This window comes from Leptodactylus fuscus, chromosome 3, assembly GCF_031893055.1.
Source record: "Leptodactylus fuscus isolate aLepFus1 chromosome 3, aLepFus1.hap2, whole genome shotgun sequence".
Taxonomy (NCBI): domain Eukaryota; kingdom Metazoa; phylum Chordata; class Amphibia; order Anura; family Leptodactylidae; genus Leptodactylus; species Leptodactylus fuscus.
Window position 1 is genome coordinate 28,615,678 of NC_134267.1, and position 24,181 is coordinate 28,639,858.

Below are 24,181 nucleotides of genomic sequence, written 5' to 3' on the forward strand. Positions count from 1 at the left end.
AACACAATCTATTACTATCTGTTATCATCCATGTCATGAGAGGCCAACTGTAGGACAGATGAATACAATCTATTACTATCTGTTATCAGCCATTTCAGGAGGAGAGCGATTACACCCATTTTTGGTTTTCATACAGGATGTAACTCAGGATCAGTACAGGATAAGTAATGTATGTACACAGTGATCAGCAGAATAGTGAGTGCAGCTCTGGAGTATAATACAGGATAAGTAATGTAATGTATGTACACAGTGACTGTACCAGCAGAATAGTGAGCGCAGCTCTGGAGTATAATACAGGATGTAACTCAGGATCAGTACAGGATAAGTAATGTAATGTATGTACACAGTGACTGCACCAGCAGAATAGTGAGTGCAGCTCTGGAGTATAATACAGGATAAGTAATGTAATGTATGTACACAGTGACTGTACCAGCAGAATAGTGAGCGCAGCTCTGGAGTATAACACAGGATATAACTCAGGATCAGTTTACGTTTTTGTTTTTTTATTGAAAAATATTAAAATAAATTACACTATTATACATAAGAATCAGGCTATTTACATACAGTGAGTCCAGTGATACAAAGGACATCGGTTGAGGCAACAAAATATACAACAATCATAAAGCACATGGAGCGTTTAGTAGTAAGGGCAGGTCTGGGCACTTTGTACTCAGCAGGTTCTTATTTTTACTATGATTTCTGAAATTTGCTGCATACATCGCACTTATAGGATACTTTATAGGTATAGATGTAGTGTAGAGGTTAGAACTGCAGCTATAGGGGCTCCTGGTGTCGCTTTACATGGCACGCTCTATACAGGAGAGGATTCAGCCCCAGGTCTCAGGACTCAATGACTACATATAACATATTACATAAAGTGCTCCTGACTGTGACCCCCCTCTGACAACATGTGGTATAAATGACATCACTTCTATAATCACTGATCCAAAGTAATCAATTCCATATAAGAACAATGAACACCGGAGGACGCTACAGCAAGGTCTACAAAAACACAGGATATCAGACACTGTACACATTGAACAGTTCTCGATAATAATTTTAATATTGTTGACTTGACTTCAGCTTGTCCATTAAGTGCCATGACTAGAAGGTGTACAAACATTTCAGACAGAGTTAGAGTGATATCTAGAATAACCATCGGACCCACTGGACAATATAGACCAGACTATAGGTGTACAATGTATGAGCCTTACTATACACTATGTGTCACCCAGACACATTCAAGGTCAGTCTGCAGCTATATACATAGTATACCCATAGTATGACTGTAGTGTAGGAACCATCCACAAGGCTTCTTCTAGGTCCAGAACCATTCATAACACACATCTAATAATAGTTAATGCAAAGACTTGTCATCCTGAACTACACCAGATTTATCACAGTGACCGACACTGGATGATAGAACTTAAGTGTCTTGTCTACATTTAGAGACTTCATGTGTATTCTCTGACCTGTATCCAGCCATGTGCACTATGTATGCAGGGAGTGTTGTCTATTACTTAAAGCTACAGTACAAGGAGACCGCCATTGCTAGACATGGTCAGACCATAAGGTGTGCCCCATGGCATGATGTACGACAGACTTCAATCTAGAAGATTTATAGAAGTCTGAACAAGTGACCTGCGTACCTGGATAAAAAAAAAAAAATGTTCTGGATTCAGCACTCCCCGAATGACAAGAAGCTTCACAGCTTTACCGCTCGCACAGCGAGGAGGAGACATCACAGCAAATAAGATAGATAAAATGTGAAAATAGTAGCCAGGATTAAAGGAAGTCTATATATAGATTGGGAACCTTCAGTAATACCTAAAAACATACCAATAGCATTACCGAACAGGTGGGGCACAAGATGCGAGACAAGATGCGGCAATGCCATCAATCTAGATTTGGTTACCTTACTAGGTCCAGTTATAGAGCATTGCAGAAGAACCGGCGACATCTGCTGGTCGGGGAAACCAAGATCTAATGGAGATGACAGCCACAAGCTGCTGTCAAGTGTAAACTGTACTGTAACAGTGACAGTAGGGGGCATATTAGGAAAACATGGCTGCCTTGATCCATAAACCAGTGCAACACCGATCCATAGGTTGTGTGACAGCAGTGACACGGTTTGTGCAGCCGTGTATTTCTAATAGTGGACTACCCCTATAAAAATATGCGGGTGAAGAGGACCATCTACTATTAGACAAAATCAGTATGTCGGCAGGCTGCATATGATAAGACGACTTGCTAAAGTTTTGGGTCTTCGAATCCATAGTTACAATTTCGCGGCTGGGAACACGTGTATTTTGCCACAGACTAGCTGCAAAAATAAAATAAAATCTAAAAAATAAAATTTGGTGGCTAACCTGCTGGTCACAGACACCCTGCAGAAAAGGGTGAGGCTTTAGATACATCACCAAAGTCATGTAGGAAATTTCTAAAGATGACTATATTGACCAACAATGGAGGATAAATGACTAACTTTAAGGACTATGGGAATTAAACTGGACTTAAATGTGAAGTTCCTAAATTCTCAGGTTCCTCAAAGACCCCGTGTTCTCCTAATACCTCATGGCTCTCATGTACGGTCAGTCGTCGCCTACGCTTTAGGATGTTACATCATCTCATCCCCGGGGTCTCTGGTTCTGACATTACAGTCTAACCATTTCTTAGTGCAAATCCACAACAATCATTTATACTATGCAAATACGGCCAGAGACTTAAACACGACCCCCTACCCCCCACGAGGTATCTACAAACTGAGGGGTGGAAGTTATTCACATTGCCGCAGCGTTGGAGGTTCCTACAAGTTCTCTTCAAGTTTAGGATACAGTACCAAACGTGCATCACAAAAATATACACATTATACTAAGACAAGGGGGCAATAAGACTGTCCATTGTGACCAATCATAAAAGACATCACAGTTCCAGTTATATGAAAGAGTCTATGGCTGGAGAGTGGAGGTACGAGTCTCCACCAAACATTTAAGCTGGAGTGAAGGAGCAGACTATTTGGGCGCTTATAAACCCATGTCTTGTATTTTGGGTCACTTATCCTATGACACATGGGGTACAAGGTGAGAAGCTGTGGAATATCATGAGCTCCTTGGGAAGGAGACACAATCCCTCCAACCGATGACCAACTCATCACGAAATGTCTAGTAGGGATTAGGAGTATCAAAATAATGTGAGGAGGGGGAATGGTCACATTATAATTTACGGGTACATTAAAAAAAAAAAAAACTCCTAAAGTCTTCACTTTGTGACTAAGTCTTAGAAAATAAATATCAGTATCCGTCATCTTTATCACGTAGGAACCTATAAATACAGTATACACCAATAGGTTAGGAGACGTTGTGAGACTAAATACAAGATGTACATATATACAGCTCTACAAATTCAAGTATCGTCACCGAGGAAATAAAATGGACACAGGAGGCAGGAGAGAGTCGAGATCTGACATGCTCAGTTTTTGGTTGGACTTGGTACTTTTTGAGTTTTCCTGCATTACTCTATACGAGTCCAGTGTAACCTTGAGTCGACACTCACTACACCAACAGGTTATGATTGGCCTTGGCCAACAGAACAGTCTACATGGAGAAACTATGCACTTAGTCCTTCTACTGATCAACTAGATCTGTCCAATTACGGGTCTCACAAACATTCTCCCATTATTATCATCCCTAGCGAGCAGCGGTCTGAGGAGATCCAGTCTGCTCAGCGGCCGGGTCACGTTTCTCCCTTGCTGTTCATTTTATTGTACTCATTCACAAGTTGTTCGTACGGAACAAAAACCTCAGTGTCATTGCTAGAAAAAGAAGCCTCATCGAGACAAGTAAACGTATCCAGTCTAGTCGGAGTCTCGGGGTCCTCGTTATTTTCCTCTATGGAAGATTTAGACTTCTCTTCATCTTCAGAGTTATCACATTCCTCCTCCTCATCCTCCTCATCTTCATTGACAAAGGTAATGTTGTTCTGAAAGATCAAGGGTTTATAATCCTTAGATTCCCAAGGTTCTCCTTCCTCTTCGCTGATTCGATCTAACTGGTTGATGAAAATGGTGGCTTCTTTGTCATGGATGGACCCCATTCCATTCTCTTTGTGAAGACCATTGGAGAAAGTGACAGCATCATAGCCAAATCCATTGCGTTTAGAGTAGACCACCATCATGTCCTTGCCTTTATTCGTCACATTACCAGGCAGAGCCCCGTTCAGGACTCTTTCGTTGCTGGTCTTTAAACCATTTTTGCCAATCTGTTTAATCAGGTCATTGTACGTCTCCTCCTTCTTAGACAGGAAGCTCAGGATATTAACGTCCTTCGCCATTGGGATCTGCTTGTCCTTCTTCGTCCGTGGATCATTTTCAAAGGACTCTTTTCGTTTCTTGCGTCTCTTTTTAATGGCCTTGTGGACTTCCACAAACATGCTAACCTTCCAGTTCACAAACAAGGACAGCCAGGCCAAGCCAAGATAAATCCAGATTTCCACAAAGTATCTGTACAGGACGGCATAATCAATCTTTGGGTTTACACCTGCCAAAGACATAAGAACAGAATATGAATGCTCAGTCACCTCAGTAACCCACAGCGCTGAATCAGTGGCATAACAAGGAATGGCAGGGCCCCATGGCGAACTTTTCACATGGCCCCCCTTCCCAAAGACCCTAACCGAACACCTCCCCCCCCTGCCGCTTTCCTGCACATGCACTATTATGCCGCATAGTAGCCCCTGTACCCAGTATTATACCCTATAGTGGCCCCTGCACACAGTATTATGCCCCCATAGTGGCCCCTGCACACAGTATTAGGGTGAATTCACACGGAGTAAACGCTAGCTTATTCTGAACGTAAAACACGTTCAGAATAAGCGGCGTCTAAAGCAGCTCCATTCATTTCTATGGGAGCGGGGATACGAGCGCTCCCCATAGAAATGAATGGGCTGCTTCTTTCACTCCGTGCAGTCCCATTGAAGTGAATGGGGAGTGCCGGCGTGTACGCTCCGGCATGAGCAGAGCTTGCCGTATACGCCGGCACTCCCCATTCACTTCAATGGGACTGCACGGAGTGAAAGAAGCAGCCGATTCATTTCTATGGGGAGCGCTCGTATCACCGCTCCCATAGAAATGAATGGAGCTGCTTTAGACGCCGCTTATTCTGAACGTGTTTTACGTTCAGAATAAGCTAGCGTTTACTCAGTGTGAATGCACCCTTATTCCCCCATAGTGGCCCCTGCACACAGTATTATTCCCCCATAGTGGCCCCTGCACACAGTATTATGTCCTATAGTGGCCCCTGCACACAGTATTATTCCCCCATAGTGGCCCCTGCACATAGTATTATTCCCCTATAGTGGCCCCTGCACACAGTATTATTCCCTATAGTTGCCCCTGCACACAGTATTATTCCCCCATAGTGGCCCCTGCACACAGTATTATTCCCCTATAGTGGCCCCTGCACACAGTATTATTCCCCCATAGTGGCCCCTGCACACAGTATTATTCCCCCATAGTGGCCCCTGCACACAGTATTATTCCCTATAGTTGCCCCTGCACACAGTATTATGTACTGTAATACATAATACTGTAATAAGTTTGCTGCACACATGGGTTAAACTAACCAGTCTAAACTCATCCTTCAGAAGAAGACTTCAGCGCTGCACTGCTCTCTGCATAAGTTGAATCCCCCAGCACTATCTTCTTCCTGCACCCCTCCCCCACTGAGGCTCTCCCCCACTTGGAACACGACACCTTAGGTGGCCTCGGGCCTCAAAAAGTAAAATTTCTTTTTTATTTCTTTTTTTGGTGTATTAACTAGTGAGGGGGTCCAGGCCCTCTAAGATGTCGGGCCCTGTGGCAGCTGCTACTACCACTGCTACCGTGATAGTTACGCCACTGCACTGAATAATGTTCATGGCATCTACAACTCAGAAGGCCCCAACCTCATAGCAAGTACCACACACTGGAAAGGAAAATATCAGATTTACTTACTCTACAGACTAGAAACCAAGAAGATAAAAACAAACAATTGTATTCACTCGGTGGATACAAAGAACAGATGAGATGACGGGAGAGAAGACAAACCTGCCACGTAGTCTCCAAAACCAATGGTGGTGATGGTGATGAAGGAGAAGTAGAGACCCTCAATGTAGTCCCAGCCTTCAATCTTCATGAAGATGAAAGGAGGAATCACCAGGTGGACAAGGACACCCCATAAGAGGAAGATGGCCGTGCAGGTGATCTGGGCTTTTCTCTGCAAGACAATAAGACAAATGAAATTACACATTTAACATTATTGGGAGGCGAGAGGTTCTAACGCAAATGTAAAGGGTGGGAGATCTGTAAACAATGACTGGAGGAGTCTGTGAAAAAGGGGGGGGGGGGGGGAGAATCAGATTCATTCTATGTAATGCCCTTCATGTCATGTCTGTCAGTAATGACCTTGTAAAAATCACCGGATATTGTCTTTATGTACATTTTCTGCAGATTCAGCTACTTTCACCTGCTCAGATGACGGATAACCAAGTTCTACAGTCAGCAAATTTTAGACATAAACAATATACATTCACCCCCATTCCGTGCCAAAAACAGGAACAGAGAGTCACATTTTTATCTACATGCTACTGATCGAAGAACCCCATACACAACTCCACAGACCACAGAACTGCAACCCGCAATAATGTTTTATCAAAACAATTGAATCCGGTGTCAATCCCTGATCAGCAATGTACAAATCACATAACCAGTGGATTAATGGATCACTTACACCAGAGCTGTGATCCCTATTCTGCTGGTGCAGTCATTGTGTACATATATTACTTATCCTGTACTGATCCTGAGTTACATCCTGTATTATACTCCAGAGCTGCGCTCACTATTCTGCAGGTACAGTCACTGTGTACATACATTACATTACTTATCCTGTATTATACTCCAGAGCTGCACTCACTATTTTGCCAATCTGTAGGCTAGGACATGACACGCAGCGGTCACACAGCGGTAGCTCCATTCCTGAACACATGAGGCAGAGCAGCTATGTACAGTTTCTAGGTGACAGATTATGCCCATTGGGGGGGGGGGGTCTCAGATGAATGTTTTCGCTTCCTGTAGGTCTCTATGACCTCATTTACAGAATTTCTTGTCAGTCCCATATATCATCATTTATGTGATTTACGTCCTATAATCCCTCCAGAACAAGCACTCCCCGTTATACCCCGTTTTCCCCATAGGTATATGGCAGGATTTCTTACCAGGGTGACACCTCTCTTCGTAAGAAACTGCCCCAATCTTTTTGCTCGTCCTGCAAAGAACTTCCCTAAGGCGCTGATCCAGGTCAGGCAGAGCGGCACCCCAAACAGGCCGTAGAATATACAGAAGAGACGCCCGGCAGAGGTCTTCGGGGCGATGTTACCGTAACCTGCAGGGAAGACAGGAAATCCTATGGTGATACTTTTTATGCCTTGTGTAGATGCTCACCAGTCACATACTAGTAAATTAGAAACACAAGCCCAGCCCGGATCCGCCTGAGACCACCCGGGTCACTAGACCGAGCGGGACTGACCACTTTGTGGTGTGATCTTGTAAGTAAGGAGACCTCTGAAAATTCAGGACAGTTGGCAACTAAGTGATGACCCATTAATGGGGCCCATGTGGGAAACAACGCCATGACCATGTTAGTAAGGGGAGGTCCTGAGCTAGCCATGGTCCCATCAGGTCCCCTGGTATATATCCTTGTTCCCTGTACCTCACACCTACCGATTGTAGTGATGACAGTGGCTGCGAAGATGACAGCATTTGCCCAGTTCCAGTTGTTGAAGGTCGTGTTCCCGGTGATGGTCACACCTTGACCTGCTGCATTAGAAACCGTCTGTGGACATAAAAAAAATACATAAATAAGTGGTCAAGCTATTTACCTCTGTTATCAGCCATGTAGGGATCAGAGATGACATTCTGGCAGAATGTTGGGACCAGAGTTGGGGGGGAGGGGGTGTGTGGAATTGGGACACCTACTTTATTAACTTTGCGTAAATCATTAGTCCAGACTAATATCTTTCTCTACTTATCCCTCCTCCCGGAGCCAACCTTTACTTACAAATTCTTCCTGAATCTGTCTTAGTCTCCCAAGATGGACTACAGCACAGATGTATCAGATTGTAGAAGTCAAGTATAGAAGTCTACATGGGGGAAAGGAAATGAACACACAGAAGCGGAGACTGTGTTGTAGCTATGATTAAAGGGGGTGGCTTTCTGGCCCCAAATACAGTAAGCCACCATGTACCTAATCTGTGTGGATCTGATAACCGGACCTCAAACAGAATAGCTTCATGTTACTCCGTGCATGCACACACACACATATACACACATCCCTCCTTGTGTTACTTTTGTATACACTTTGCTGCTGATGTATGGAAAGTTTCCTCAGAGTTTAATGAATTTGATTCTGGCCAATATAAATGCGTTCCCCAAAAACTCTACAGGTAAAACGCCATTAGTAACAGCGGAGGGCGCCGCGGTCTCCTTGGGGCTACTCTTATCTCAAACACTATGTATTTAGCTCTATAGAGGAGCCAAAAATCGAGCCCACCCGATTCTGCCCTAATTCAACGATCCCAAAAATCTTCTCATCTATAGGACAAGCAACTGACACTGAGCAGATTAGTCACACCGAGCCACGTGTATAGGACCAGACACCTCCTGATTGACCCCGATAGCCCCCACACTTTGATTCATTGCAGACATTTGGGCTGTGATCTCTCATCTATGGGTGGACAATATCAATGAAATGTCTCAAAGTTATTTATCCTATGTTATGCAAGATTTTGAGTGATTCACTACTTGAAATGAGACAAATGGGAAGGAGGGGGGGGGATAGGGCAGCCATACAGATTAACCCCTTGCAGGTTACTGGTACATGTTATAATGGGTTGCAGAGAAGACAGACCGAGCCACCTGCTGCCTGCCTTTCTCTGCTCGTGCCACATGACCAAGAACAACACGTGTGGTCAAATGCCACGACCTCCAGGCAACTCCGAGCACTTGACCCTCAGACTCTTGGGGCCTCTGGATATGAAAAGGGGATTAAAAGGCAGGCTTTTCATTTCCTCCTTATCCTAATTCAGACACTGGAAAATCAATTTAGGACTCATGGAAAAAACTCAAGTCCAGATGTGAAGGAAAGGTCTCCTGGGCTTCAGAGCAGCAAGGACATGACTAAAAATGTTCTCGCTATCTGCCCTATCTATGGTGAGCACTCGCCTCTCCCACCACATAAGTCTACGAGACTGCAGAACAAAACAAGGAGCCTGGAGGAAGGACGTGTATTCTGCACCATAAAGCTTAACCCTGCTTACTTTGCCCTGACACAGCCAGATCAGATTTAGTAACCGTTTCCATCTTAAAAATTATCCGGATGTTTCTGCATAAACTTATGTAAACAGACAAACAAGCGGCTCATGGGAAGGACAAACAAACCCAAAGAGATCTGTCCTGGGTCAAGGGCTGAAATGTGGCCGAGCACTAGAAGAGCCCTTATCAGCAGAGAGCAGTACTCCAGAGACACCCAATGATGGTGACCAGGGAGATCAATGGCCAGCAGACCCCGAGCTGAGCAAAATGCTCACTAAAGATGTAGTGTGTGACAAGGCAGTCACACCATGACCAAGGGGTAAAGATACAAGGATGGGAACAAAACCAAAATGCCCCAACTTTGGCGATCATTGGTCACGGATCAAGAGAAGACCAGACTCTACTCTGCTCTCCTTGCTTGGGGTTGCTGAAGACCCCCATTACGGTCCTGCCTGGTTCCTAATTTTCATCGGCCATTACATGTAGAGGGGAAGTTGCCAAACAGATATTTTAATTTCATTGGTATATGGTTCCTGACTTGCTTTACATCCTTGTGATGTCTGCACATGCCCCGGCTCCCCTTCTGTGTGAATGGTGACATATGCCGGGCAGGTGGAGGTCTGCATAGCGGCTGTACTCGGAAGGTTTAGTAGCTGCAGGCTGTTAACCTCATTTTATAGGGAAGTTGCAGATCAGAATGTGGATCCTAAAGAACAAGTAAGAGGCCCAAAAATCTACAGAGACCCTACAGGTGATTGTGTGCGCAGCCTCAAAACACACAAGTGCCTCTATAAAATTCCCTTAATATAATGCACAGCAACTACAACAAAGTTAAAACATCACCAGAACCGGCAGTGTCATCCCTCCGGAGCACCAGACCCCCACAGACTCAGCCCTCCAAAGCTCTGGGCCCCCACACAGCCTCATCCCTAAGGATCACCGGGTCCCCACACAGCCTCATCCCTCCAGAGCACCGGGCCCCCACACAGCCTCATCCCTCCAGAGCACCGGGCCCCCACACAGCCTCATCCCTCCAGAACACCAGGCCCCCACACAGCCTCATCCCTCCAGAGTGACATCTTGTCCCCGGCAGCTTCTCCTACATACAGGAGCATAAAGCCTGCCGCCACAAAGACCGCTCCACGAGCACTGCAGGCCACGTCTTACATTGCCGTCTGTCCGTCCTGAGGCTTATTGTTATGTAATAGAGCAAATTCCTCTTGTAAAAAAGCCCCTTTGGGGTCAAAAATACAAACAAAAAAAAAAAAACACACATGGAAGAAACTTATCAGCAGCTGCGAGAAGCTGACGCCACAAAATGGACCTTTAATAGACAGTTAATGGACTCGATCAGATCGAGGCGGCGAAGGTCAGGATAAAGGTCAGTCTAGGACTGCGAAGACTCACATGACTCACATCTGAGGAGGAAACTCGACAAAGGGCAAAGGTCGCACCTAATACCGAGGGCATCTACAATTCTCTCATCTTCATAAAATATACTAGTAACCCTGTGAGTTCCCGACGCATTGTCACTTTTGCACAGCACTGTAAACTCTATGGAAATTTATGAAGTCAGAATTGATCATGATCATGTATTGCGATCACCATCTCTTAGCCATAAAGCCACCACCTAATATTCCAAAGACTCACAAATTCTAGTAAGAAGCCGCTCACTGGTGTATGTGTCGTAGTACGTGGTAATAGGACCAGACAAGATACCAGATGGCAGGCGTGTGCTCCTCAGCACCCCCAGGAGGTGCCATTAATAACGCCCCAGGTTAATGAATAACCCGTCAGCCTTGAATGTCATCACCTGCTCCGATAACAAGAGGACCAGCAAATATTATCACACGAGAAACGTGACAAGTATAGCCAAAAAACACACAGAGAGTGGTCCATAATATGGCTGATAACAGCGAGCAGTATATGGTGTATACCAGCCTACACGACAGGTACAAGTACAATCAAGAAAAACACTGCTGAGTCCACAACCGACCTCTCATACATATAAATACAAGGAACCCCCAAACTGCACGGGCAATGTCTCCCGGACTGAGACGGTATATAGAAAGCAAAACCTTGCTGGACTCTTCCTAGTTTTGCTTTTTACAAGTACAATCAACCTACCTGCACCCATGACACCACAGTGGGTACAGGGTATACAGTCAGTGGAGATGGCAGACACGTGCTAGGAGCAACACAGTGCATTACCTGCACCGATACACTGTAACAAGCTCATCAGCTGTGTGAGCAGGATAAAGACACCTCGGAATGTTTCATTAAGATCCTGAGATCTTTAAGAAGTTAATGAAGTCTAAGAAGCTACAGATCCTATAAAGAATTAGACTTCAGTTAACAAGATTCAGTGACAACCAGAAAACGCGTCGGGCGTCACTTTCTCAGCTGCTTCATGTGACTCTTCGCTAGTCTACGCGGCAGAAGGAAGAACTGGGCACCCCCTCCCACAACAGTCCACTTCACTCTCCCTGAATCCTCGATGATCGGAACAGGCTCGCTGCGTTTCCTTCCCAGACATACAAGAGCACAATAAGCAGGAAAGTCTTAGGGACGAAGTCCCATTATTACAGCCTGATGCCAGAAGGATCAGCAGAGGGGCAACCATGATAGGGGGATTAGACCCCCCCAATGCTGATTACGTCGGTTCACCCCACAAACGACATGTTTGTGGTCGACCCCCCACGTACAATTTATAGAATATCACCCAAAATGAGGCTCAATACGTCGTCACATTGAGTCTTAATCTGCAGATGTTGTGTTCTGTTGCCTCCGTCCCAGCTGCTGAGAGTTTGGCAGAGGAAACTGGGAAGAGATTCAGCAGCTTCTGCAGTAACCAGAGGAATGAAGGAAGACGACATGGTGACAATCTCGCACACATTCATGCACATGATTGGTTGTCACAGTCCCTCCCTATTTATATCCATTACTTCTGCTCGTGTGGGTGAGGAGGTTTGGGCTCACTCTATTCAATGGCCATTTATATGGGGGGGTGACCTCTGACCTTTCATAACCAGATTTCTGAGGGAACAGAGACTCAATCCTCACCTAAGGGGAAAGCCAAGAGTGGCCACTTTAGATCAGACAGATAGGCCGGCTTCCATGTCTGTGCGTCCCGAACAAAAGATCCCTTGTCTGAAATATTATTGACAGCGTGAATTGTAATAATGAAGGACCCGGAGAGGTGAAAAACGTGGCCGCGCGAGGAGGGGGCAGAAGAATGTACAAAGGAAGTGGAAAATCCCCCCAGAAATCGGAATCCTGTGTTCTCGTGTGTTCAGCCTGAAATACACAGGAGATAAGCGTCATGGGCACAGTATGGCCACCACATTGGGGCTGCACTCCCTAGACCTACAGGTTATCCCCCTCAAACCTACAGGCTGCCCCACCCCAGACGGCTCAGATCCTCAAGGTAAAGAGCAGAGTCATAGATGGGGATCCTGAGCTGGACTCCAGGGCGCCGCTGATCCTGGCTATACACATATGACTCACAGTAATATAATGTATGGGGGGGGGGCAGTAATTAATGATTTATGAGCTTGGGATGATGCACCGCATGTCTCAGTAATGATCCAACTCTGACACCTGAAGACGTTCAGCCGGAGGCAGAAATCACAAGAAAACCCTCCCAAGGTACAGCCAAATCTCTTAGACTCACAGAGGTTACATTGTACAGTTTGTAGTCCCCTCGTGTCAGTGCTCACTGTTGTTCTGACATTCTATTCATAACACATGAGAAATTAAATCTGTACAGTAGTCCCTGAACCAGGAAGCTCAGGATGGTCAGCACTATAGGTTCTTGTCTGACATGGAGATCGTGGAGTGGTCGGAGGGTTGGGCCTATAAATAGATGATAGATACATTGTGGCAAAGCCGCATCTGTGGCCGCTCTGCGTGCTGCGCTGCTAATTGTCCAAATCTGTAGATAATTACCGACCACCACAAAAAACGAGCAGATGGAGGACGCAGAGGCGGTTCCTGCAGAGACCACGCCATGTTTGTTCTGATGCTGAAGTTTCAGTTTTTGGCAGATAGATATAGATAATCCCGCCATCTGTACGTGCGCCAGAAAGATTCATACAGAGCACCAAAACACCCAGGTCATTTATCCCGGCAACCTCCGGCCAGGCCAAAACCAGAGACCTCAACTTTGCAGAAGTTTTCACAGACACAGACAGGGGGTGCCGTCACCTCCTTAAAGTGACAATGTGAGCGAATGTGACGTGGACAGAGGGGAAAAACAAAGGAAAAAAAAAAAAAGGTCAAAACAAAGTGTCCTGAACTTGACACAACAACTACTGCGCACTGTGGAATGTGTGTGAACAAACACCAAGGCCCAGAAGTGAGTGAGCGACACTTTCACTGAGTCAATAAACTACTGCGAGGCAACGGGCGGGGGAGATCACCCAGAAGAACATGTCCTACAAGGAGGATAAGAGAGCCTTTAAGATGACGGACAGCCTAGACGTGAGGATTACAGCCAGAACACCCCAATGATCCACATCAGAAACTTCTTGAAGGTGCACCTTGTAGAAAAGAATGTGTAGTCAGCACATTGTCTCTTAACTCCAACCAAGGGACCTTAGTCTGACCTGAACCCCTTACAGCACAAAAACCAGCCCAATGCTAGGATGGTGTCCTTACAGGTCTCCAGCCCCATCGTGGTTTGCCTCACCCCATGGGGTCACCTCTTGGACATGATGGGAGTTTTTCCTTCAGATCTGACCAGCTATTGTATAAGAAAACTTCACAAACTGAATCCTTCCCTCACCCCAGAGGGGAAAAGACCCCCCCACCCAAGATTCCTACACTCATATGGAGCTATGAACGTATGTGCCCACGTCATGGACAAACAATACCGCACTCTCCAAGAAGATCACATACACCAGACACAATGAGAGCGCTTTACATTACACAGGACAAAGCCCAACCACTGATACATCAAAACCCAGAGCACGAAAGAAGGAATGGAACATCCCCGAAACAAAGGAAGCCTTATAGCCATAGTCACCCCCCTAACCCAGCACGTCACTCCCCATGGGAACAGGTCAAATCCTACACAAGTAATATAAGTCACCAAGCGCAGACCCGCAACACATCGTAATGGCAGTACATGTGCTGAGGAAAGTTCTGGTAATAAGTATAAACAAGATAGCAACAATCCATAGGGGGCAGGATTATAGTAATTATATTCTTGTACATAGGAGCAGTATTTATACAGTGTTGGCCAAAAGTATTGGCACCCCTGCAATTCTGTCAGATAATACTCATTTTCTTCCAGAAAATGATTGCAAGCACAAACTCTTTGGTATTATTATCTTCATTTAATTTGTCTTCAATGGAAAACCACAAAAAGAATTGTCAAAAAGCCAAATTGGATAGAATTCCACACCAAACCTAAAAAAGGGGGTGGACAGAAGTACTGGCACTGTTTGAAAAATCATGTGATGCTTCTCTAATTTGTGTAATTAACAGCACCTGTTACTTACCTGAGGCACCTAACAGGTGGTGGCAATAACTAAACTACACTTGCAGCCAGTTGAAATGGATTAAAGTTGACTCAACCTCTGTCCTGTGTCCTTGTGTGTACCACATTGAGCATGGAGAAAAGAAAGAAGACCAAAGAACTGTCTGAGGACTTGAGAAGCAAAATTGTGAGGAAGCATGAGCAATCTAAGGCTACAAGTCCATCTCCAAAGACCTGAATGTTCCTGTGTCTACCGTGAGCAGGGTCATCAAGAAGTTTAAAGCCCATGGCACTGTGGCTAACCTCCCTAGATGTGGACGGAAAAGAAAAATTGACGAGAGATTTCCACGCAAGATTGTGCGGATGGTGGATAAAGAACCTTGACTAACATCCAAACAAGTTCAAGCTGCCCTGCAGTCCGAGGGTAAGAGTGTCAACCCGTACTATCCGTCGGCGTCTGAATGAGAAGGGACTGTATGGTAGGAGACCCAGGAAGACCCCACTTCTTACCCAGAGACATAAAAAAGCCAGGCTGGAATTTGCCAAAACTTACCTGAGAAAGCCAAAAACGTTTTGGAAGAATGTTCTCTGGTCAGATGAGACAAAAGTAGGAAAAGGCATCAACATAGAGTTTACAGGGAAAAAAAAAAAAAGAGGCCTTCAAAGAAAAGAACACAGTCCTTACAGTCAAACATGGCGGAGGTTCCCTGATGTTTTGGGGTTGCTTTGCTGCCTCTGGACTGCTTGACCGTGTGCATGGCATTATGAAGTCTGAAGACTACCAACACATTGTGCAGCATCATGTAGGGCCCACTGTGAGAAAGCTGGGTCTCCCTCAGAGGTCAGGGGTCTTCCAGCAGGACAATGACCCAAAACACACTTCAGGTCAGCAGTAGAAAATGGTTTGAGAGAAAGCTCTGGAGACTTGTAAAGTGGCAGCAATGAGTCCAGACCTGAATCCCATAGAACACCTGTGGAGAGATCTCTTGATGGCAGTTTGGAGAAGGCCCCCTTCACATCTCAGAGGGGACCTGGAGCAGTTTGCCAAAAAGAAGAATGATCTAAAATTCCAGCAGAGCCTTGTAAGAAACTCATTGATGGTTACCGGAAGCGGTTGTTCGCAGTTATTTTGTCTAAAGGTTGTGCTACCAAGTATTAGGCTGAGGGGGCCAATACTTTTGTCCGGCCCATTTTTGGAGTTTTGTGTAAAATGATCAATGATTTGACTTTTTTTTTTTTTTTTATTCTCTTTTGTGTTTTTTCATTGCAAGCAAAATAAATGAAGATATTAATACCAAAGAGTTATATTCTTGTACATAGGGGGCAGTATTATAGTAGTTCTATACTGCTCCTGTTACAGTTTATGACGGTTGAGCTGCTGGAGAAGATAGACAAGATAAAAGGTAGGGAACTAAATGACATTATTAGGCTGCCGGAGCACATGGTGAGCGGTGGAGGATATGGACACATGTGGGTTTCAGACATTGGTCAGGAAGCGGAGCTCAATTTTTCCATTTTAAGCTGAGGTGACTTGTGAGCTGCCCCTGTAGTCAGATGTTAGCAGTGCTTTGTATGGTGACCTCAGAGGACAGGGGGCTCCTGCACTGTATCTTCAGGTCTACCTAACCTCTGTTGCAGGATTCTTTATATCAGTCTGGCCAGAAGGATTCACTCAACTTGAAATCCAAGATGGTGAAGATGAATGGTTCGGCCCATGGATATCTAATGTAACAATAGGCTTTTATCCACATCATACGAAGAGCTCTCCGATCCAGGGGGCGGCTCTTCAGGCCTTGTGTCTGTTCTTCAGGGGAGAGACCACCCTACATACCACCCACTCGTAGTTGAGAAATTTCTGCCAGGTCTGAGGGACATTCATGGTCAGGTCTACCATACATGGTATAGAAGTGGAGTGCACCTGACAAGTCACTGACCCCACCGATCCCCATGGTCACATAACCATACCAATCCACAACCCGCCAACTCCGGAGAAAGATCCATAAGCCACAGAGCCTTCACTGCATGGGAATAGGATGTCAGAGTGGAAGTCAGGAAATCCTGGACTCGTGTACAAGAGACCTACAAAATACACTGTAGTTACCTAACGTGCCAGGAATGTGACTCCGATAGACTGGCATCAGCGAGCAAGACACTACAGAAAGTGAACAGGAGCCTCGGAGGATGGGAACCGCCTGAGCACAAGGTAGCGCCACCCAAAGGAAGCGTGGGGCCGAGTAGCCGGCTTAATCACTGACTCCTGCAATGTCTGGCTCCAAGGGATCCCAGGTGGAATTACATATAAGGTTCATCAGAAAAGGAGGACGCCAAGGTCACATCCAGCACTAGACTAGTAACATGGGCGGGGTTGTGACAACTACCTTTACCATATGACACCATCTTACAGTATTGCTCCAGTTTGCTGGCTCTTTAGTCACCTGCAAACGCCAAGGGCTAGTTCACACGTGGGCAAAGGGGAGGTTTTTGACAGCGGAATTCGCTTCAAAAACCTCTCCTTTAACATGGTGGTCTATGTAGACCACTAGCTTTTTTTTTTCCTCCTAGCGTTTTCCGCCTGAAGAAGCGACATGACCTTTCTTCAGGCGGAAAACGCCTGAAGAATTGCATAGAAGTGAATGGGAGGCGAAAACCGCGCGGTAAAAAACCGCGCGGTTTTTTGCACACAAAAACCGCGCGGTTTTTTGCAAAAAACCGCGCGGTTTTCGCCTGCAGTTTCTATAGCACATATAGGAAAAAAAACCCTAGCGAAAACCGCTAGCGAAAACCGCGTCAAAAACCGCGCGGAATGCAAAAAACAGCGTCAAAAAAACTCCTCGAGGTTTTTTACCTCGCACAAATAAGCTAGGCGGTTTTCACGTGTGAACTGACCCCAAGATGTCAGGAAAACCTGGCACTGTCTGGAAACCATCAACAAGTTGGTGTTGATGGATCCGCTACACTATACTATGCAGATCATAGTCACACATATTATTACAGCGGTAGCCCTCATATACATGGACTGGCCGGCTGAGCTGGAGTGGGGGAGATTTGGGGGTCAGGTCATATAGATTGTAGTGGCGGACACAGGAAAATCCCTAAAAATATGACTATAAACTATATAAACCATACAGAGGTGTCCTGCTTACTGATGCTTTCTAGATTATTCAAGTACAGCAAAAACTAGTCACAAATTAGAGATAATGGAGCTTATAAGGATGGGCGGGATCAGCAGGAGGTATTCATATGCCTTATGTAGCAATCAGATATAGGGGTTCGAGAAACTTCCAGCATCAGCTGCGACCTCCGCCCTGTAGGATGAAGGATCTCAAGAGTGCAGACACGACGTCCTTCATGTATCGACCTGTGTACAAGTTTCTATATCATCAGAGATATCCAGTGATACAATGTAACACTTGGGAAGTCACGTAAAGGCAGTGGCACCCATTGTGTCATGTGAGGCGTACAATATGAACATGCAAGTGACCCTCCACCCCGCTGCTGTAAAAGACACCAGTGTGACCCAGCTTTCCAAAGAGCCAGAGTAGACTGCTAGTGTCAGACTGCACTGCGGTTCTGGCATTCTATTCATGCACCAGGAGGATAAACAGGGCTGCTGTAACATGTGACAACGGACAGGTGACATTGATGATCACATGATATAAATACAGATGGCGATGCTACAAGGATCCTGCTCGGACTGGGGGAGCGGGAGAGAGGAGGTGGAGGGGGGGTGCCAGGATTTGTACGGTCACTTGCTGCAGGGAGACCTTTAGAATTTGCCTGCTGAGTGTCACTTTTACTGGTGCAGACTCATCCCCTCCTCAGCAGATCACAGGCAGCAGGAAACCCCGGACTGCTGTCAGCAGAATACACTTCCCCTTCATGTGTGCAGGTGCAGAGGGATGGGCAGGAGGAGGTTGCACAAGGCACATCTGCCACCACAACTCTGCCCCCACATTCCCTCATGTACCACAGCTATGGGGTCCAACAGAAAGTTTCCGGGCTAGTGAATAGAATTCTTAAACCACAGTAAAGACTGACACTTGGAGATCTTCCTCTAATTAAAGATCTATAGCAAGTCTAAAGAGTTGACGAGACAGCTCAGCAGTGGTCACCGAACGAGGTCAGAGTATTTGTAGAAATAGAAGTTACTGAGTTGTCAGACAAGAGGACAATGTGGGAAGAGGGGCAGATAATCTAAAATAAAAAATGCCAGGTCAAAGATCAGCGCACTTCCCCTTTAAGTTATATTTCTACACGGCACATTAGAGGACATGAGGGCGGTGAGGTTAAGGAAGGGGGGGGGGGGCAGATACTTTTTGCTGTGAAATTGTCGCTGACTGAGGAGAATCGCAGCATTTACAGACTCGGAAACTTCTAGAAGTCCCCGGTGGGCTGTGAACAGAAGACGCTTTCAGAGAGTCCTCCAAGCCCCGGACTATGTATAGACAAACTAATGACAGGGCGCCCCCTGTTCCCACACTTCTCAGCGGCTTGTACTAGATCTGTATGGATGAAAACACAAGAAGAGACATCAGCGAGGTATCCAGTGCTTCACGCCTCAGCCCATGACTACACCTTATACATTAGTGCAAGCCTAGGCCAGAGAGTCCGCCGATGTACAGGCACCCTGTGGGTTACAGACCCCGATGAGTGAGGTATCTGATGCCTCACGCCTCAGCCCATGACCACACCTTATACCATATCCATAGTACAGGCCTGGGCCAGAGAGTCCACTGATGTGCAGGCACCTGTGGGTTAGAGACCCCTATGAGTGAGGTATTTGATGCCTCACGCCTCAGCCCATGACTACATCTTATCTCATATACATAAGTACAGGTCTGGGAGTTAGAGACCCCCATGAGCGGGGTCTTATGGTGCGACGTCATCAGGTTAGGAGCCAACGCTCGCTATTTGCGTATATCTCAGCGCCCGCCGCTGCCTCTCCTTGGAGTTTATGTTCACAGTGGATTAGACATTGCATTTTCGCTCTTGGAAAGCGCCTGGGGCGAGAAGACGGTGACACACACAGGTCTGAGCAGAGTGCGGCGACCTCCCTGGCAGGGCCGCAGAGCGAGACGAGCTGCTAAGACTGAAGACAAAAGCCAAGAAAAACAATCGGAGGAAGAAATCGCTTTGCGCTATTATCCGACCACACGCTGACAGCGAAGAATCCATCCTGTTCTCTGCAGCCACGTCCCATGTAGACAACACAGCCAGGCAGCCAGGGGTTAATGACCAGCGCAGAGAAAGTTAAGTCACCTAGGATGTGCAAAAACGTAAGACATTCACGGCATGGACCTTTTACCTCACAAGTAGAAGGTACAGAAGACATCTCAATTCTTGAGTCTACACAGGGAGCACAGCTCTGAAGCTATAAGAGAGGTTGTGCGCACCTATCCGGCCGGTCACCATCAGTCTAGGATAGGAGGCAGCGCAGCGGGCACAGGAGAAGGCCAGGATGTGATGCAATGTAAAGCATGGGAAAGGAACAAAACAGCCACCCCCAGGAGATAAGGGGGAACCTCTGAGCATGACATATCACAGACCAATCGCTGAGGGTGGGGGTGACCTGCCTAGAATCTTACACAAATGCCCCTGTATCCATTTCCCACAACCCAGGGGTCAATGCCCCAAATATCTGCCCCAGTGCCCGAGTCTTTGGGTTGTTTTATGTTGTTGTGCATCACAGTTTTTAGTGGAGGGTATCCAAGCTCTGCGGGCACGCTCAGGCCTTCAGTATTTAGCCCCTCCCTCTCACACCCTGGACATTGGCGGTTTGCCCCATTGCCGTGGCAATAGCACACGCTGCCAGTGTTGCCAAATGTTTCTTTTCTTTTAGACTAGTAACAAGGTTTCTACCTTGATGGCTCCAGAGCACAACTCAGACAGCGACATCACAACGGGCCCTCCCCGCTACGTCCCTCCCCGCTGCGGCCGGCCTTATCTGCCACTTACGGAGCAGACACTCAGCAAATGCTCCAAGTTGGGGAACCAGTTTTTCAAGTCTAGGATCTAAGGACTGAAGACAACAGACTCCAATGGTGCACTGAAGTCCCCGAGGCAAGGGACCACGTGCACTTTTAAAGGGGAACGCCAAACATAACATCATTTTGTCTTGCCCCCAAATCCTATCACAGATATCCCATGTGAAGCCATTATGTGGGAGTCCAATATGCCCTTCCCTCCTCCCACTACCCCTGTTAGAGCCTGGCAATGCCAAGTCTTATCAATGTGTTATCCTTGTCCAAACAGGATCCTTGGCAAGTGGTGGACATTGAGCAACTCTGATATTTAGCCCTCTCTGCTGTGACACACAGAATCGCATAGTTGTTGGGCGACAAATCGCTCCTATAATCTATTACAATGGTTTGCAACGTGCGATACATGTACCCCGGGGGTATGCAACACGGCTAAGCACCGCTGGTCTATATTATATACAGGTCCTACCTGCCCAGGATGGATGTCCATGCATCATACTACACGTGGAGAAAAGAGGGGGCCATGATACTACACGTGAGCGCGCCGAGAGGGCCATCATACTACACGTGAGGCCGCTGAGAGGGCCATCACACTACACATGGGGGTCATCATACTACATATAAAGGTAAAGAGGGGGCCCATCATACTACACAAGGGGGTGTCATCATACTACACGTGGGGGTAAAGGAGTGCCATCATACTACACGTGTGCGGGCGCCATTACATAATGCTTATAAGTGATGACTACTTTGGGGTACTTGGTTGGGACTTTTTCTCACTAGGGGTACTGCTCTTGAGACCCGCTGATCTATACGGGGTTGCTGTGATCCTCAAAGCCATCGGCTTTTATATCAAACCCACCCAATCTCAGTCCGCCATGAAGCCGTCTCCTATAGAACATACATAAAGTGACTGCACGAGCCCTTACGGTTTGACACCAATAACTGGAGCCAAAGTGTAATGACAGAATAATCCGATACAAGAAGTAAATGCCGAGGACAACAAGGAAGACAAAGATCTTAAGAGAAAGCAAACAGAACAGGAGGCCGATCGCAACGTCACCACCAGATGAAAACACCCAACGTCACAAACCGCGGCCTCAGCGCTGAAAATAGCTTCGCAGGTAGAGAAGTGAGCGGCGCGCCCTGTAGAAGAGGCTGCGACAAGGACTTGTCAGGAAGGGGAAGCTCTGGAACGTCGGTCATAGTTTTGTATTTATTTGAATACGTTTGTACAGGTGACTGATCCTGCAGCGTCGCCTGCCTCGTAATTCCAGCAGATTATCGCCACTTTACTGAACACTCGGCTGCTGACAGCAGGAAATACTGACAAGTGGCAGCAAAGAAGATATCTCTGACCACACCTTCAAAAAGAGTCTGTGGGGAAGTGAAGGGGGGTCATCATCCTAAACCCAGAACCCCCCACCCGTGAAGGAACAAAAAGACTAATAATGAGTGGCCCTGGTTACACAAAGCCAACCATTTACCCCTTCACTACAGGGCAGGGCAGGACTCGCAGCTGCAAAGATCTCTGGAAAAGAAAAAAGTTTCCAAAAAACTGCAAGAAGGGGGGGGGAGTTGTATAGAAACAAAACAACCCCCCCACCCTTCACTCATACTATACACTGCTAGCAGCTGCTTCATGCTCCTGTCACACTACAACTCTCAGCACGTCAGGGGTAGAAGCTGCACAACAAATCTACAGCTACAGTTTAGAGAACAAAGTGGCCTGGAGAGTGAAACAACAGTGTGAACACAGCCCTGTGCATGGGGGCTGCCAGACCCCACCCATTACACACTGGTGCTATATTATGGCCGGGCCAACGTACAGGTGCAAAAAAAAAAAAGTTATCAGACGCACACCATAATGACTGCCAACAACCCAACAACGCTGGCTGTGCCCCCCCCACTACAGGTGAAGCAGAACTCGAACCGCGCAGGATACAACAATGCAACAAGTCTCAGGAGCAGGTGCTTCGAGGTCTGATTGTTTTGGTCACAGAACACCAATCCTGAGAACACAAAGTAATGTACATACAGTAATACAAAGTAACACAAAGTAGTGTACGTACAATACAAAGTAACACATGTACAGTAATACAAATTAACGCACGTACAGTAACACACATACAGTAATAAAAAGTAACGCACATATAGTAACAAAGTAATGTACGTACAATACAAAGTAACACATGTACAGTAATACAAAATCACATACAGTAACAAAATAACGCACACAGTAATAAAAAGTAACAAAATAACACACATACAGAAATACAAAGTAACACAAATTAAAGCACATACATAATACACAGTAACACACGCACAGTAACGCCGCCACCCACCAAACACTATTAAAGGATAAGAGACCTTGAAGGTTACACAACAAGCCAAGCCTTGGACTTCAGCACTTTCTTCTAGAAAAATGGCGCAAAATGGTGGACTTTACCGCACTCCAAGTGTCTGACACTCAATACAGTGCAGGGACAAAATACTGTACAGTGATCATATCTATAGAGCGTAACTGAACCCCAATAAGGCGATAGAACAAACCCCAGAGATCAAGGACTACCCCCAGTACTGCAGGGTACACACAAGGACCGGACACTAAGACATACAGCAGACACACAAGACTTGTCCTACTGGGCGCAGAGATAACAAAACTAGCTTCTGCCAAAGCAGCACAGAGCATTCCAGCAGCAGCTCCCTATGATATACTTATTGCATCAGACAGTGGACCAGAGATGGATGAGGGGAGGGGGGCAGATGTGGATGAGGTGAGGGGGCAGAAGGCAGATGAGGGTACAGAGCAGGAATAGGGGGGGCACCTTCTGTTCCACAAGTCTCCCTCCCAGCTATCATTCCCTCATCTCTTACCTCCAGGATCTCCTCCAGGTCCTTCAGGGTCAGGCAGGTGTACTTGTCCAAGATCTTCGTCTTACTCTCATCAAACTCCTTGGTCGCTTGCTTCCAGTTGGGCTCCTCTAAGACTTGGAAGATCGCTGCCCCTATGGACAGGTAGAAGATGATGGCAGAGGTCAGGAGGGGCCCCCTGTCCACCATGGTGGCTGCTGTTACTGTAGACTTGCACCCCTACTAGAGCCTGGCATGGGTTGTCTGGAGGTGCCAGCTGGACCCCCTTCCCCTTCTTCTCCTCCTCCTCCTTGTGTCTTGTATAGGAGCCTCTTGCACCAGCTGTTTGAATTTGGTACACCCACTGCGCATGCGTGATGCGCCTAACAACTTTCTTTGCTACAATGTAATGAAAGTTTGTGTCGGAAGTTTCTGTCTGTGCTGAGAGTGTGGGGGAGCGACCCCGGCGGGAGCCCCTGTACCCCCGGGCAGGGCCAGCATGGAGGGGGGCAGTGTGGAGCAGCA

At 46.5% G+C, this 24,181-nt stretch overlaps 1 protein-coding gene across 1 annotated transcript; it reads right to left on the bottom strand.

Annotated features, from left to right (window-relative positions):
• Positions 1–537: 537 nt before the first annotated feature.
• Positions 538–24,181, bottom strand: KCNK5 (potassium two pore domain channel subfamily K member 5). Its single transcript, XM_075267329.1, has 5 exons — positions 23,681–24,181; positions 7,754–7,865; positions 7,249–7,415; positions 6,083–6,251; positions 538–4,535 (listed from the first exon to the last, which is right to left on the bottom strand). Exons 1-5 carry the CDS (start codon positions 23,864–23,866, stop codon positions 3,733–3,735), a joined length of 1,437 nt encoding a protein of 478 aa, XP_075123430.1. The 5' UTR covers positions 23,867–24,181; the 3' UTR covers positions 538–3,732.